Below are 17,402 nucleotides of genomic sequence, written 5' to 3' on the forward strand. Positions count from 1 at the left end.
AAAAATTTATAGAGGAGGGGAAGAAAAAAAAAGAAGAAGAAGAAGATCAGTTTGAAAGTGAAAATTTAAAAATAAGCCTCTCAAAAACCATAGTAATGTAACCTTAGCCTGATGGATCAAATGAACAAAATATGAGGAATGAAAGACCACTGGACAAAATAAGCCCTGTTTAAAAGTTTTTGGGCATATATACAAATGATATGTCCACCTCTTTAGCTGAGTGGTCGGCACAGTTGACTGCCATGCAGAGGACCCTGGTTTGATTCCCTGTACGGCCAAGTGAGAGGACTGGTACGAGGTGTACTGAGCCTGTTGATACTAAATGAGTGGTCAGGGGGTCAAGAAACATGACAACGGCTGTCACAGCAGTCGACTGGGCCTGAATGGCTTGTCCAGAATGTGAAACTTTAATAACAATAACAAATTGACCAGTAAACATCAGGATGATCCTGCATGTAATACACTAACATCTAGTCTATATGCTTGTAGGAGGCTAATCCTTTACATAAATCCAGAAACATTGACGATAATATATTTTTTACTCTGAGCATCCTTTTCTGGTGTATAGTATTGTGCTGTGGGTAGAAATATATTATTCACACTTGAACAGAGTCTTTTGTGTTACAGAAGAAAGAACTGTGGATTGAAGCTAAAAAGAAAGGGTAACATCATGTAAAGCTCTATTTATAAATTTTAACCCTTAACCGGAATTGATATTTTGACAAACGTAACTGGAATAGCAGTTCTAAATGGACCCTTGAATAAAAATTCAACATAATCCCCATAAAATATATAATTAATATGTAAATGCAATATGATTGTATTAAAATAAGTTTTATTTTAAATATAAATCAACTTTTATTGAGCAAAAATTTTACATTGTGCTATTTTTTTTAACTTTCAAGTCCTATGTCTCATATTTTACAAGAATTTTTAGTACCTTACTTTGGAATGCTACATGATTACAAAAAAGACTTAAGATTAAAAAACCTAGATATACTATGGAGTTTCTCATAACTTCCCCTTAACATAAATAGGGACTCTTCATGCCATCAACCAGAAACAAAAATAATGAAAACGAAACATGGAAGTGTCCAAATGTTATCTATATTAGTACCTGAACTAAGAATGGACTTGGTACACAACAGTTTTTTTCTGCATATTGTTTACAGAAGAATTTAAAACATCTGTCATATTTTTGCAATTGTTAGCAGGCAGTTTTAGGACCACATAAATAACATCTTCCTCTTTTTTTTCTTGAGCCACTTTGATTACAAGATGAATTATCTAAGTCGTAGGTCATTTTTGTGGTTCATCAGCATGCCCTAGAAAATTATCTATCCTACTCTTCACTCTCTGAAAATGAAGAATACCACATCTATCTTTCTGTGGTAAATGGCCTTATCAAATTTAGTCCATTTTCTTTTTTGTAATGATTACATTTCATACGTTTTCCACCAGTCGATACCTTCCATAATACGAATCCATTTACACTCGCAACATTCAATATTGCTGAAAAAATTAAACATGTCCATCATTGAGTTCTTCTAGAGACTGAATAATTGGCTCATTTCTTATCGAAAGTATCAACATCACCTTTTGTTCTGTTTTAAAATTCAATTATGACAGGTTTTCCACTGTTTTCATTGACTGAATTGTCATGGTGTATTGATAAGATCACCACTATGTTTTGATTCATTTTTGGGTCTTGAGATGTCAATGTTTTATATTTCATGAAACCAAATAACGTAGATCCTACTACCCGTTGTTTACTGGCTAAGAATTCTGGTGGTATTTCTCATTTATTTTTGTGCATCGTTTCAACATAAGTCACACCATTCTCAATCAGTTTGTCAACCAGCTCCATAGAAGAGAACCAGTTATCGGCAGTTATATTTCTGTTTGTTGCAAATATAGGTTCTGCACACTGCAATGCATTCTGTGTTGGAACTGAAAGTTGGCTTGTTTTATTAATGATTGCTTTGCCCATATAGATAAAAGCATTGAATAAATAGTGTGTTTTAGCATCACAAAGGCACATAATCTTGATGCCATATTTAGCAAGCTTCTGTTTCGTATAAACCCTGAAAAAACATTTACCTCTAAAAGGGCAAAGCATTTCATCAACTGTCAAGTATTCTGAGCAGCTATAGTTTCTTTGACAGTTCTGAATGAAATTTCCAAATATTTCTGAGATGAGAGCAGTGTGATTGTTAGTTCTTCTTTCTTCCCTAGCATTCACATCATCAAATCTCACGCAGGTAACAGGAACATAAATCGCTTTACTGACATTGTTATTCTGAATATCCTGTTCCATCATAAACTTTCTATATCTTCATGGACAGATTTCAATACACCTGATTATAGCAACAACTCAAAGAATGCTTTCATTTCCATAATACTGACATGTTTTGAATATGGCTGTGATCAGCAATGGTAATTAATTACAATGTCACAAATTTCCAGCCAACCAGTTTCAAATAGAATTTAAAATTCTTTAACTAGTTTTCAACACCAACTAGGGTCGCTGCCTTCTTCAGAAGAACCTGTTACCTTACCTAACAACATCACAGGAAGGTACATTAATAGCAGGTAGGCATTAGAAATTTTTTTTACAAATTACATTGCATAAAGATACTCGCATGTAGTTAAAAGTAAATTTGAGTGACATCGCTCTATTCAAAACATTAAAACCACAATTAAAACATTTTCCACCTGAATACATAACAGGCATAGTCAAAATTTTAAAGCAATATATAAATATGCCACTAAGGGCACTACAGTGGTATAGGACACGATTGAGTATAAGTGCCTGCGTGAGTGGGCCGTAGCAAATGAGAACACGAACATGATACAGCTCACGCCATCTAGTAGCAGAATTTACAAAGGTTTAACAACATCTATACGAAATTAACATAATAGTGATTGACAAATTTTTCCATTCTGTGTGTAGGGACAGTATGTTACAGGATTCTGCAATTACTCAGGAACAAATATAACTGCAATGTATCTTTTCCTACTAACAACAGCTTGCATAGCAACCTTATACATAATTTAAAATCAGAATGGTCTCCCCTCCAGAACTAAGGAATCTATAAAATCAGTTGTGACACATGTAAAGCCTATTAAATAGACCAAAGAGGTCATGCTTTCTCTGCCAGATACAAGGAGCATCTTTTAGGAAAAAATGGTTCTAACATTCATAAGTCAATCTTTGCCGACCACCTGTTGATCACAGGCCACAAACCTATGAAAATTCGTAACGTTGGAATTTTGCACTGTGAAAGAAAAGGTTTTAGACTAAACATTTTGCAAGAGTTACAGATCTTCAAACATCTTTCTCTGATTGATGGCCTCATATTAAATGAACAACTGCAGTTCCATAATAAAAAATTTTTCAGTGGCTTAAAGCCATTACTTAAAGATAGCTTATGTTGGTTATCCACTTCCCTGTTAGGCCCTTAAATACTGTTTTCCTCTCCCTTGCTTTTATGATTTACATCCTGTTAATTTGTCAATCTATATTATATTAATTTCGTATGGATGTTGTTAAACCTTTGTAAATTCTGCTACTAGATGGAGCGAGCTGTATCATTTTCACGTCATCATTTGCTACGGTCCACTTGCGCAGTCGCTGATCACTATGGCCTATACCACTGTAGTGCCCTTAGTGGCATATTTATATATTGTTTTAAAATTCTGACTATACCTGTTATGTATTCAGATGGAAAATGTTTTAATTGTGGTTTTAATGTTTTGACTAGAGCGATGTCGCTCAAATTTCCTTTTAACCACATGTGAGAATTTTTTGCAATTTAATTTGTAAAAATTAAGTGCTTGTTCTAATGCCTACCTGCTATTAATGTACCTTCTTGTGATATTGTTAGGTAAGGTAACAGTTTCTTCTGAAGAAGGCACCCCAAGTTGGCGTTAAAAACTAGTTAAAGAATTTTAAATTCTATTTGCAGCTGGTTGGCTGGAAATTTGTGACATTGTAATACTCATAGTTAGTGTAAGTAGCATTAGTTCTATACTTTTCTGAATATTCTGCTATTTTCTGATTAGTGTGAGTGCAAATATGTGTGATCATTTCATCTGATATCAGCAACTGCCTTGATTCAGCTGGTGACACGTTCCATTTTTCACGACCTGTACCAATGAGACCAGGCAGGTGAGTGATGATGATGTAGCTTCTGACTCTGGACCTAGCTGGTGAATGAGTAGCCCCCTTGAATCGATTTTTACCTTGACAATATGCACTACTTGACAGCTGGCTATCTCTCCCTACTGAATCACCAGATGATGAATTACTTAAATCACAAGAAATTTCTAGTTGTGTACTTTCATCGTCACTTATGTTCTCTTCATCACAAGGTCAAAAATCACTTAAAGATTCTGTGTCTGAATAATTTTCATCTAATAGTAGTTCACAGATTTCTTTTTCAGTGGGACCTCGCTGCATTGTGGCAATAAAGTGCCTGAAACACCACAAAATAAGTCAGTACACACTGACTAAGAAAATACCATATCTGGAATCGCGGGTCAAATTGGACCCGGGGATGGCACTTGCCTCCACTTTAAGTAAATTTCAAGCAGCGAGCTCGCGGTCGCTGGTGCACCTCACAATGTACTGAGATTACACGGGTGTGTGAAACTGAAACTCCGCGCGTTTCCATTGTTAGACGGTCAGTGGGTCCAAAATGACCCACGATTCCGCTTAAGGGTTATGGCCATATATCGAATGTGTATGTTCCAAACAATTAAAATAGTTACCAAAGGAGCCAGTTACCATAACTTCTTACCCAGTGATCTCAAAAAGTTAGAGGCTGAACAATTTAAGAGACATCAAGAAATGTCTATGGCTTACAGCTGAGTGTCCACATGGTCCTTATCAGAATCATGGAGCCAAGCAAAAATAAACTCTTAAGTATTGTGCTACAAGTTTTTTTCATGAATGTATATGAATTATAAATCCACAGTGTTGTGCTATTATCACTCAGTTGTCAACGACTTAAGATGACAGTGCTACTGATGGACTACCACCACACTTTGTCTTTAGCTTTAAAACCAACATATGGCATTTCAGTGTACAGAACAAAAATTTCTTCAGCAGATCTCAGTTTTAGTTTTCTATACATTCAATGAACGTTGTTTTGAACAAACATGTGCTATAACAAATGAAATGAAGTGTACAGAACAAAAATTTCTTCAGCAGATCTCAGTTTTAGTTTTCTATACATTCAATGAACGTTGTTTTGACCAAACATATGCTATAACAAATGAAATGAAAATCTTTGTGCTTCTCTGTGGTTAGAAATGTGCAACAACAGACAAACAAGCAATAAGATAATGATAATATAATATGCATATAACGCAATGTAAATGCGTTAATATGTAAATATAAAGAGTTTGAATAAATACTACTGGTTCTCTCTCTCTCTCTCTCTCTCTCTCTCTCTCTCTCTCTCTCTCCACCCCCCACCCCCCTCCCCTTACGCAAAGACCAGAACAACAAAAGAAGGTACATCTAAAGTACACGGCACCTGAAGCACATTACACAACATGACAATGCAGCACCACAGAAACATCCACAAAGAGTTTCGATAACTACTACGATTTGAAATATGTCATTTCAATTAATTAACTACTTACCTGATTCCACCCCAATTTTCATTACTATTTCTCCTACCAAGATTAGTTACATTACAAACACAGTTAACCAGAAGTGAGAACTTTAACCTGCATGCCACCGCCTTCTTCTCATCTGTCAGATATTTTTATAGTCACAGCTTCATTACTTATACAACCAAAGTAACATTCAGATAATGGCTGCCTAAATCATTTTTGTTTCTAGTACTGTCCTTGAAAATGCCTGGTTATTACATGTACTGTTTTTAGATAATCACACATAACCTAAATCAGCTTCACAAAAGAGAAACAGAGATTTTGAGTTGGAGTACAGTCTAGTACAGGGTATTTTATTAGCTGTTTTTCTCATCCAACAAATTAATGTACTTAAATCAGTGCTGTTACTGTGATTGAGTAACACATTCGGATAAAAGAAATAAACACATTTAATAAAAATATTTGAAAGAAAAACTTAAGTTTATCGAAATCAAATTTAGTGCCACTAGGCACTATTGTGACTTCACAAAGCAAAATATTAAAACTTATAAATATATTCATAAACACAACATACCAACTTGTTTGGCATCAAAGCAGAACTGTGAGTCTGCAAGCATGTGCTTATAGCACTGGTGACCGTCTTTAGGTGTTCCCATATATGACTCCTTACATTTTGTGCACTGTTGCGTCCAACATGGAGGTGGTTGGCCTTGTTGACTTGGGCTAGTTTTACCAAGACTACCAATGTTGCTAATGCAGTTTGACACATCACTCTCAGTATTATCTTGGCAATTGCATTTTTCTCCTGTTACTGGATTACATGTATCTCCATGACCATGGCACTCACATCTGTAATACATTGGATCAATATAAATAATATTCAAAAAAGACATATAAAAAACAATGAATTGCTGCTTTACTTACTGCCGACAAGCTACAGAAGCATCTGTGGATCCTCTGAAATAACCGTATATGCATTCATCACATCGGTCACCTGTTGTGTTATTTGCACAATTTATGCATTTAGCTAAATTTGTTGGACCTTCATGTAATTGATCAAGGAGATATCGTAGCTCATGATCCGGACGAAATACCTGAAAAAATTATGCGAATGTAGAAAAGTAAGTTCAAAATTATTGAGCTGGAGGTCCTTGAGCAGTGGTTCCCAAGTTGTGGGTAATTACAACTGAGGGCTAAAATCAAAGGTTCAACTGTGTTTCAGTCATGGAGCTAAATTATTTTTAATAAATCATCAGTATTATCACTATTTCATAAGACTGTAATGCTTATTCCAAAAGTTACCAAAAATTACATTTTTCTTTTTCAAATACTAGTATTAACACACATGTTGTATTAACACACATGTTAAAACAACAGCTGATTCCTCAAACTGGGGGGGCTATCAATTACAGGGTCCCACAGGGTTCGTCTTAGGTCCTTTACTGTTCTTGATATACATTGATGACTTACCATTCCACATTGATGAAGATGCAAAGTTAGTTCTTTTTGCTGATGATACAAGTATAGTAATAACATCCAAAAACCAAGAACTAAGGGATGTAATTGTAAATGATGTTTTTCACAAAATTATTAAGTGGTTCTCAGCAAACGGACTCTCTTTAAATTTTGATAAAACACAGTATATACAGTTCCGTATAGTAAATGGCACAACTCCAGTAATAAATATAGACTTTGAAAAGAAGTCTGTAGCTAAGGTAGAATTTTCAAAATTTTTAGGTGTGTCCATTGATGAGAGGTTAAACTGGAAGCAACACATTGATGGTCTGCTGAAATGTCTGAGTTCAGCTACATATTCTATTAGGGTTATTGCAAATTTTGGTGATAAGAATCTCACTAAATTAGCTTACTATGCCTACTTTCATTCACTGCTTTCGTATGGCATCATATTCTGGGGTAATTCATCGTTGAGTAGAAAAGTATTCATTGCTCAAAAGCGTGTAATCAGAATAATTGCTGGAGCCCACCCACCGTCATCCTGCAGACATCTATTTAAGGATCTAGGGATCCTCACAGTAACCTCACAGTATATATATTCACTTATGAAATTTGTTGTTAATAATCCAACCCAGTTCGAAAGTAATAGCAGTGTGCATAGCTATAACACCAGGAGAAAGGATGATCTTCACTATGCAGGGTTAAATCTGACTTTGGCACAGAAAGGGGTAAATTATGCTGCCACAAAAGTCTTTGGTCACTTACCAAACTGCATCAAAAGCCTGACAGATAGCCAACTAACATTTAAAAACAAATTAAAAGAATTTCTAGATGACAACTCCTTCTACTCATTGGCTGAATTTTTAGATATAAATTAAGGGAGGAAAAAAAATTAAAAACTTAAACATTAGTGTCATGTAATATTTTGTGTAATGTAATATCTTGCACAGACATCTTTTCTTAACCTGACACGTTCCACATCATTACGAAGTGTCGTATTCATGATCTATGGAACAAGTATTAATCTAATCTAATCTAATCTCTACTTTTTACTCTGTACCATCATAGTAAAATTAACACGAATACATTGTGTATGCTCAAGTATCTCATGAAAATAACTTCTCCAAGTTGTATGTAGTTCCCACAATGGACCAGAACTTACTTTACTATTCATTTCATAGCAACACACAAATTAACTGATAGCACAACACAACATAACTACGGTATGTTACATCCATATTGCACCTGTCTTTTTCTTTGTGTTCTCTCTGAAACCCTTGAAACTTTTATTTTTGTTCCAAACTTTTCTTTTTCTCCTATTTCTTCCTTCATTATTTCCATTCCCCTAAGGTCTGTTTTAACTTCTTTCATCCATGTCAGTGAAGTTTTTGGATTTCTGTCAAACAAGCTAAAAATTATAAATAATTTTGTTATTCTTTTTTTAACTGCTCTTTTTAGGTACACATAGAATGCAACTGTTCTCTGTGCTGTCAAAAATAGTTTTTGCGCCAGCTGCCAGTAGCACTGTGTTTCTATTACATTTTCTACATTCCATTTATCCTTAGGACTATAGAAGTTTCATGTTTTGTGTATGCTCCTTTTCTACTAAGAATTGTCATTGTTTCGTGTCGTTCTAATTATGGTAAACAGAGCAATTTTGTTAGTTGCTGACTAACACATATGTCTGCATTTAAGATGTTCAGATAGTATCGCTCTGTTGTCTAATTTTGACAATGAATAAAGTTATTAGCACATCAAACCAAGGTGGTGTTTGTGTACAAATTTGACATGTTACTATAGGAGACAATTTAAGAGATGACAGAAAGCCCTGCAGTAACAAATCTATTGTGTCAAGACTCACAGTATGACTGCTGCCCTTCTGACCTCACAAACTGGTTCTCCGATTTGTGCAAGTACCACTGTAGATGCTACAAAGTTTGCATTGGTTGTAAGTCAGCTTGACGACCAGTAAGCTACTGAGGTGTACAATGTAACTACCACAATCTGAAAGTAATTCATTTGACGGCTGAAGGCAGAGTCAATTGCTGGAGTATCGCTTCACAAGAAGAACACCTCTGTAAGGTTTTAAACCAAGAGGACATTGAGGACCACAAACCATCCCAGTACTTCCAGCACGTGCAGAGTAAGACCGGCCTGGTGTGATTCTGGACTGCATGCTAAGGACTATTTTGAGTAGCCATTTGCCTCCTCACATCAAGGTGACAATAGCATCCCACTTGGATATGTCTTTGGACAAGGTGGCAGACCTAGTGGATAAAGCACAATATTCTATGTCTCCTATGCCACATTAGTAAGGTAACTGCACAAAGGGCGAGCATGTCAGCAACTGTATCAGCTGCCAACTATGATGTGCTAATGACTAAAGTGGACCTTCTGGCCCAGCGGATTAGTCAATTATTCTCACACAGTGACACGAGTAGTGATTGAGACTGGCCAGGTTGCCAAAGATGCAACCCCAACAAGAAATTTGTTAGTATCACAGCAGATTTCGGGAACTAGTGTGCCAAAGTACCACAACCTGTGTATGCCCAGATGCCAGCCATGTGTCGGACGCAGGCATTTCGCCCAATTGCCGATCTATGTAACAGCACCTATTTGTAAGCCACTGATAGACAGGTTGGAAATATTTAGTGGATATGGGCTCCAACCTGTGCATCTGCCCATATGCCATGAAACACCAATGTAGGAGGCCAATGTCATTCTGTCTGACTGCTGCTAACAATTCCTCCAAAGCAGCAGTTTGAATTGGAATTAGGTCTACGTCGAGCATTCGTGTGGGATTTTATGATCGCGGATATTGTGGAGCTGATTATAGGAGCAGACTTCCTCTCATACTACAACCTGCTGTCTGACATAACAAATACATGACTGGCCAACAACACCACTGGAGTGACGATCTCATGATTCCAACACAATACAGCCATTCATTCAGCCAAGTTCACTTAAGCTGCAGATGGCGAGTAAACCACACTACTCCACGATTTTCTGTCTCTGATGAGGCACCCCATTGCGCTTAAGGAAGTAAGGCCTAATATCATACACTCCATCAATATCGCTGAGTGACCACTGATATCTTGTAGACCATAACCATTAGCTCTGAACTGGCTAGCGATAGCCAAGGTGGCATTTGACTGCATGATATATGAACACATCATGTGGCCATGTAGCAGTCCTTGATCTTCACAACTGCACAATGGTTCCAAAGAAGTGCGCTGTGTGGCAGACATGCAGTGACTGCAGAGTGCTCAGTTCCCATACAGTGTCAAATTGATACCTGATACCATTACTCCACAACTACAACTATGCACTGAGTGGCACCTGCCTATACAATGTGTTAAGACTGCACCAAGGTCTACACAAAAATTCTTGTTTGCTGATGAAGATATTCCAAAGACAGCCATAATAATCCTGTTTGGTCTGTTCCAGAGCAAGTTCATGACTTTGGCCTATAGAACGCCATGCAAACTTGGCAGAGGTTTATCAATTCTGTGTTACAAGGTCTGTCCTCTTATTTCACCTATTTAAATGACTTATTGGTATTTTCACCCTCGCCAGAGCATCATCACCAACACTTTGTGGAGTAATCAGGCAGTTACATCAATACAGTGTGGTACTGAACACAGCAACAGGTATCTTAGGTCAACTGCAAGTAGACTTCCTTGGCCACTGCATTTCTCCATCAGGCTCCTTACCACTCCCTCACAAAGAAGAAGTCATCCTCCGGATCTCCCAGCCAACCACTGTCAAAGAATTACAGTATTTTCACAGAACGCTGCATTTTTGCCGCTGCCATCTGCAGCTTGCAGTGAAAGTACAGGAATCCTTCAAAGCTGTGCTCTCATGAACAAAATGCAAAGAAAACACAGCAATTTCATGGACAGACCACACAAATGTGTGTTCAAGAAGGCAAAGCAAGGTGTAGTGGATGCTGTGTTACTAACACACTTGGGAGTTGAATGAAACATTAGCACCAGTAGAGGTCCTGAGCAGGTGGTGAGCAGCAGCAACGCAACAATAGTACATGGCGACCTCTGGCCTTTTACTCATGCAAATTGTCAATGTCTCAACAAAAATGGAGCATGTACGACCACGAGTTGCTGGCAACATACAAGGCAGTTAAGAACTTCCTTCTTCAGCTAGAAGCTCAAGATTCTATATTTATGGACCCCAAACCGTTAATAAACCTCTCCTGCCAAAGAAATCTCAACTGTTCACCCAGACAACATAACCAGTGGAAGTACATTGTGCAGTAATGGGAATATTTGTTTTTCTTAAAGAATCTTTATTTATTCATCACAATCAACTTTGTCTCCTTCAAAGTAATTCCCCTCAGGTACAAAACACTTGTGCTAGCACTTTTTCCAATCTTGGATGCTCTTCTGAAACTCACATTTCATTACGGTGTTCAACTTCTTCAGGGATTCTGTTTTTATCTCATCAATGGTAACAATATTACATCCTTTCATGGTTCTCTTCAGCCTCATGAATAGAATGAAGTTGAAAGGGGTCATGTCCAGTGAATACAATGACTGAGGCAACATAATAGTTTTGTTTTTGCCGAAAAGCGTTGAGATGTGAGTGGGAGCATTATTGTGATTCCGTTTCCATGAATGGTTTTGCCACAACTCTTGTTGGTTTCTTGGGATTGCTTCATGTAAACAGCACATAACTCCTGGGCAGTGTTCCTGACTGACTGTACAACCAGAAGGCAGGAACTCATCCTGTACTATACTACTGTAACAGAAGAAAAGAGTGAGACGAATCTTCACAAGTGATCAAACTTGTCGAATTTGTTTTGGTCTTGGCTCTTAAGGCAATTTCCTTCGGGACGATTGGGCCTTGGTTTCAACGTCATACCCATATATCCACGTTTTACCACCCACTATAACCTTCTTTAGAAGTTGTGGATTGTTGTCAACTTCATTCAGAAATTCCTAAGCAATGTCTATGCAATGTTACTTTTGGTCAAAATTCAACAACTTTGGAACAAAATTTGCAGCTACATGTTTCATGGCAAAAAAAAAAAAAAAAAAAAAAAAAGATTGGCACGAGCTGAAGAATATACCAACATCATCAGCAATCTCTCTGATGGTGATGCAGCAATTTTCCAGAACCATTTTCTTTCCTTCTTCCTCAGTGTCATCAGCAATAGGGTGTTCAGGTCAGTCATTGTCTTCAGCGTCTTCTTGACTCCTTTGAAACATTTATACCAGTCGTAAACTTTGATCTTACTCACAGTAAATTCACCAAAAGCCACAGTCAACATTTCGACAGCAATGTTGCATTTCATTTCATTTTTCAAGCAAAATTTAATGAAAATTCTTCAGTCCATCTTTTTCAAAAGTAAAAATTTACTGAACATTCGAAAACACAAATATCTTTTTGACTGTCAACAATAAACTAAATATTCAAAACAGCTGAAAGTGCAAATACACACCAGGAACATGTGTATCAACAAGATAAAAAATATTTTGAAAACTGGATGTAATAGCCTGCAAAATTAAAAAATCCCTGTTACTTTTTATCACATTTCTCCAGGATCAAGAATGTAGTCACAGACTGCCTCTCCCATGTCGGCAGTGTTTCCACCATTGACTGCACAGCATGCAATATGCCTAGTCTTGGATCATTTCATGTGGCTGACAATTAGGGAAGACTGTCGCGAATAGACACTATGCTGGATCCAGTGCCAGCACAGCAAGGTCGGTTATCATGTACGTTGCATCAATTGGTGACTTTGATCAATATTACCCGCTAACCACGATCGACCATTTCACGTGATGGTCAGAGGCATCAGCTGTGGACAACTGCTTTGCACTCAAGTTGGTGTCACGATTCAGTTGCTCAGCCTACATCACAAAAATACGAGTTGGATCTACTCCTCAAGTTCATGACGTCCTGCGGCATACGTCATCATAAAACAATAAGCAATCACATGGCCACCATGTGATGACAGAACTGGCACTGCCCCCCCTCCCCTGAGAATCCTGTTACAGCCTCGCCCAGCACCAGCCATGACATTATCACCAGGGGACCAACACACCATGAGGTCTGGTTGATGCGTCTATTTCCCCAGCACATTACCTGGAAGGAGCTTCCGCCGAGAAAACTGTTGCAGTGACCACGCCTGTCAGTGATGTTCGTGCAGTGTGGCGTGCATCTATGTCTATTCTCTACAAACCATTGTAAGGTGAATGACAGAGGGTATGCCCCATTGTACCAGTTATTAGGGTTTCTTCCTCTTCCATTTGCATATGGAGCAGTGGAAAATGACAGTTTGAATGCCTCTGTGTGTACACTGATTATTCTAATCTTAACCTCACAATACCTATGTGAGCGATTAACAAGGGGTTGTAGTATGTTCCTAGAGTAATCATTTAAAGCTGGTTCTTGAAACTTTTTAATAGACTTTCTCAGCATAGTTTACAACTAACTTCAAGAGTCGGCCAGTTCAGTTCCTTCAGTATCTCTGTTGTGCACTTGTCCATGAATTAAACAAACCTGTGACCATTCTTGCTGCCCTCCTCTGTATATGTTCAATATCCCCTATTAGTCCTATTTGGTTTGGGTCCTACACACTTGAGCAATATGCCAGAACCGGTTGCATGAGTGATTCATAAGCAATCTCCTTTGTAGACTGATTGCACTTACTAGGTACTCTACCAATAAATCCAAGTCTACCACTTGCTTCACCCACAACTGAACCTATGCAATCATTCCATTAGTATCCCTACAAAATGGTACACCCAATTATTTGTATGAGTTGGCCAGTTCCAATAGTGACTGATTAATATTATAGTCATATGCTTTTCATTTTGTCAAGCACAGAATTTTACATGTCTCAACATTTAGAGCAAGTTGCCAATCTTATCAAGATCTGCCTGGATATTTATGCACCTTCCTTCTGATAGTACTTCATTACAGATAACTGCATCATTTGTAAAAAGCCTGATGTTACTATTAAAATTGTCTGAAAGGTCATTAATATACAATATGAGCAGCAAGAGTCCCAATACACTTCCAGGGGGCATGCTCGAAGTTACTTCTACATCCTACTATGACTCTTCGTCCAAGATAACACACTGTGTCCTCCCTACAAAAAAGTCCCTAATCCAGTCACAAATTTCACTTGATACCTGATGTGATAGTAGTTTTGACAATAAGCAAAGGTGCAGTACTGAGCAGATGCTTTTCAGAAATCAAGAAATAATACAGCTACCACATCTCAAAAATGAGATCGACAGGAAGTGCAAAATGGCTAAGCAGGCATGGCTAGAGGACAAGTGTAAGGATGTAGAGGCTTACTTCACTAGGGATAAGATAGATACTGCCTACAGGAAAATTAAAGAGACCTTTGGAGAAAAGAGAGCCACTTGTATGAATATCAAGGGCTCAGATGGAAACCCAGTTCTAAGCAAAGAAGGGAAAGCAGAAAGGTGGAAGGAGTATATAGAGGGTCTATACACGGGCAATGTTCTTGAGGACAATATTATGGAAATGGAAGAGGATGTAGCTGAAGATGAAATGGGAGATATGATACTGTGTGAAGAATTTGATAGACCACTGAAAGACCTAAGTCGAAACAAGGCCCCGGGAGTAGACAGCATTCCATTAGAACTACTGACAGCCTTGGGAGAGCCACTCATGACAAAACTCTACCATCTGGTGAGCAAAATGTATGAGACAGGTGAAATACACTCAGACTTCAAGAAGAATATAATAATTCCAATCCCAAAGAAAGCAGGTGTTGACAGATGTGAAAATTACCGAACTATCAGTTTAATAAGTCACGGCTGCAAAATACTAACGCGAATTCTGTACAGACGAATGGAAAAACTGGTAGAATCCGACCTCGGGAAAGATCAGTTTGGATTCCGTAGAAATATGGGAACACGTGAGGCAATATTGACCCTACGACTTATCTTAGAAGCTAGATTAAGAAAAGGCAAACCTATGTTTCTAGCATTTGTAGACTTGGAGAAAGCTTTTGACAATGTTGACTGCCCCTTGGAGGGGCATATCCGTCTGACCACTATCTGGCTGGATTTTGGCGTGCAAACTATGATTGTGCAACTTGTTTGTAATAAATTGTGTCACGGGATTTTGGTACTAATATAACTGCTTCTATCAGAGGTGTGTTGCATAATTTAGTAGCACCGGAATTCCTCTCCAAACCCTTAGTTCTAAGTATTTCCAAAGTCCAGAATCCACAGGGTGTCGAATGACATATGAGCAGCTGAACTGCAGGTAAGGGTGGGTTAGGTTACAGGTTGAGCAAGTGCAGAGGCTGACTATGCTACTACACTGCCAACTTGCAGGTAAGTCAGGACCTGTCATGCACCCCTGTAAATCTACCGCTTACTGCACAGACAGTCCAAGGGGTCCAGTACATTATAGGTTAGGGTTTGTCATTCCACAGAGGCGATGTTACAAGGTAGCACATCGGCCTAGGGAATGTTACAAAATGGCACGATCAGCCATGAAACGAGTAAACAGGGATGTATCCCCTAGTAGTATGAAGTAATTTATGCAAAAGGATAAGCATTATAGTAGGATAGTGCACTGTAACTAATTGCAGCAGTAGAGTGGCACAGTGATTTGGTTTGCGTGCTTAGTACATGGCGACAGTACCAGTTGAAAAGGGCTGCATAGTGGCCTTAGATGGGGCGAGCATGGTGTAAGCGAGCACTGCAGTTGGGCAAGCTTTGCTGAGTGTGACAAATGGCTACACAGAGAGGAATGGTGTCAGTGCGCAGTTGAAGCAGACCACCAGTGGACAGCAGACGGTGCGAGGAGTGCGCTGGAGCAGAAGCACCACACAAAGAGGACGGCGTTAGCAGAACAATGCGGGGCGCGCAGCAAAGAGACAGTACGTCGGAGAAGTCATCGAAAGCTAAGAAACCGAATTCTATGCCAACTGTTGAACAGCATTTTAACTTGGGAAAAGAGAATGGCTGAGCAGGATAAAAGTAGCATAGCAGGGAAAGACAAGGGTGATACTGAGGAGGCTGATTAAATGAGTAGTATGACGAGGAATTTAGACAGTGCTGATGCGTTTAGCCCAGATCTGCATTCAACAAGAATTTTATTGGCAGTTGATGGAAAAGTAGAGACTGAATAGATAAAAGAGGTGCCACTAAACTTGAGTGATTCAATCTTTGAAGGGGTTGAGGTGACCCAAGGCAGATCAGAATCAGTAGTAGACCAGGCGATTTCGGCAGTACCGGGGGACGAGGAAAATGTCTTCTTGCTGTCACTTCTTGCAACCTTAACGCAATTTTGAGAAGAAATCAGTAAAGATATTAAGCAAGGCAATGAACAAGTAAGCTCCAGTACTGCATTGGAAGTGTCAAATTTGCATGAGGTGGTGATGAAAGACATCGCCGAGAAATTCACCCAGTGTAAGTTGCAATTGGTGCAGCAAGTAGACATTAAACTACAAGGAGTATATAAAGTGGATACTGAGCTGGACCAAGTGTAGAAGGAATGTGCTAAAGGGCACAACGAGGGTTTAGATAAAGTAACCAAAGCATTGGATGAGCATGCTTCTGCATATCACAACTTCGCAACTGAGTTGGAAGTTAAACAGATGGATTTTGAAAGTAGAATAAATGCTGAAGTAGGTAATATAACAGGTAAGATAAGATATGAACAAAATACAAGTTTTAAGTTGCATGTTAACGACATGATTCAGGCGTTGGCCACTAGCCGAGCAATGTGTGACTCGTTTGTAAAACATCCAGAGGTCCATAATCAGCAGATGGACGCTAGAATGTTGTAAAATGAGTATGCAATTGCTAAACTGGCCATAAGGGCAAGCCAGGGTTCGTCGAGGAATTCAGCAGCAGCAGTGTTTATTCAGTGTCGTAAATTTAATACCTTTGAGCCACAGGGAACCCTTAATCCTTTCAGTGGACTAATGAAGTGGCTACGGACTGCAAAGATTTCACAGATTATAAGAAAAGGTTTTTATAAGAATATTGGTCTGGAGAAATTCAGCAATAATTGTTAGTCGATTTTTGGGGAGGTAGGAAGTACCAAGCAGTGTGTAGCACTATGAAACAGTTTTGTGATTGGTGGTGGCGCCGCATAAAGCTATTTAGAGGGAAGTATGGCGGTCAAGTTTTTTTGTCACTGGGATAGAACGGACGTTGCCTTTTTATGTTAGGAAGGAACTGGTAGCGGCACGGGACAGCTATGAAAAATATGCGAGTTTCTTAGATGGACTCAAGCATTTTCATTTGCGCGATGGTAATCAGCCACAGCGTCCTTTGATGCGAGAAGATTTACAGCAGGTAAGA

At 38.5% G+C, this 17,402-nt stretch overlaps 1 protein-coding gene across 1 annotated transcript in view; it reads right to left on the reverse strand.

The window, feature by feature from the left end:
• LOC126088413 (multiple epidermal growth factor-like domains protein 8) overlaps nt 1-17,402 on the reverse strand; it is a 333,556-nt gene that overhangs the window by 13,665 nt on the left and 302,489 nt on the right. The window contains exons 37-38 of the mRNA XM_049906553.1: nt 6,550-6,719; nt 6,200-6,474 (exon numbers count right to left, since the gene is read on the reverse strand). Coding sequence (XP_049762510.1) covers nt 6,200-6,474; nt 6,550-6,719 — 445 coding nt within the window. The remainder of the gene's footprint in view (nt 1-6,199; nt 6,475-6,549; nt 6,720-17,402) is intronic.

Source organism: Schistocerca cancellata, chromosome 6, assembly GCF_023864275.1.
Source record: "Schistocerca cancellata isolate TAMUIC-IGC-003103 chromosome 6, iqSchCanc2.1, whole genome shotgun sequence".
NCBI classification, from domain to species: Eukaryota; Metazoa; Arthropoda; class Insecta; order Orthoptera; family Acrididae; genus Schistocerca; species Schistocerca cancellata.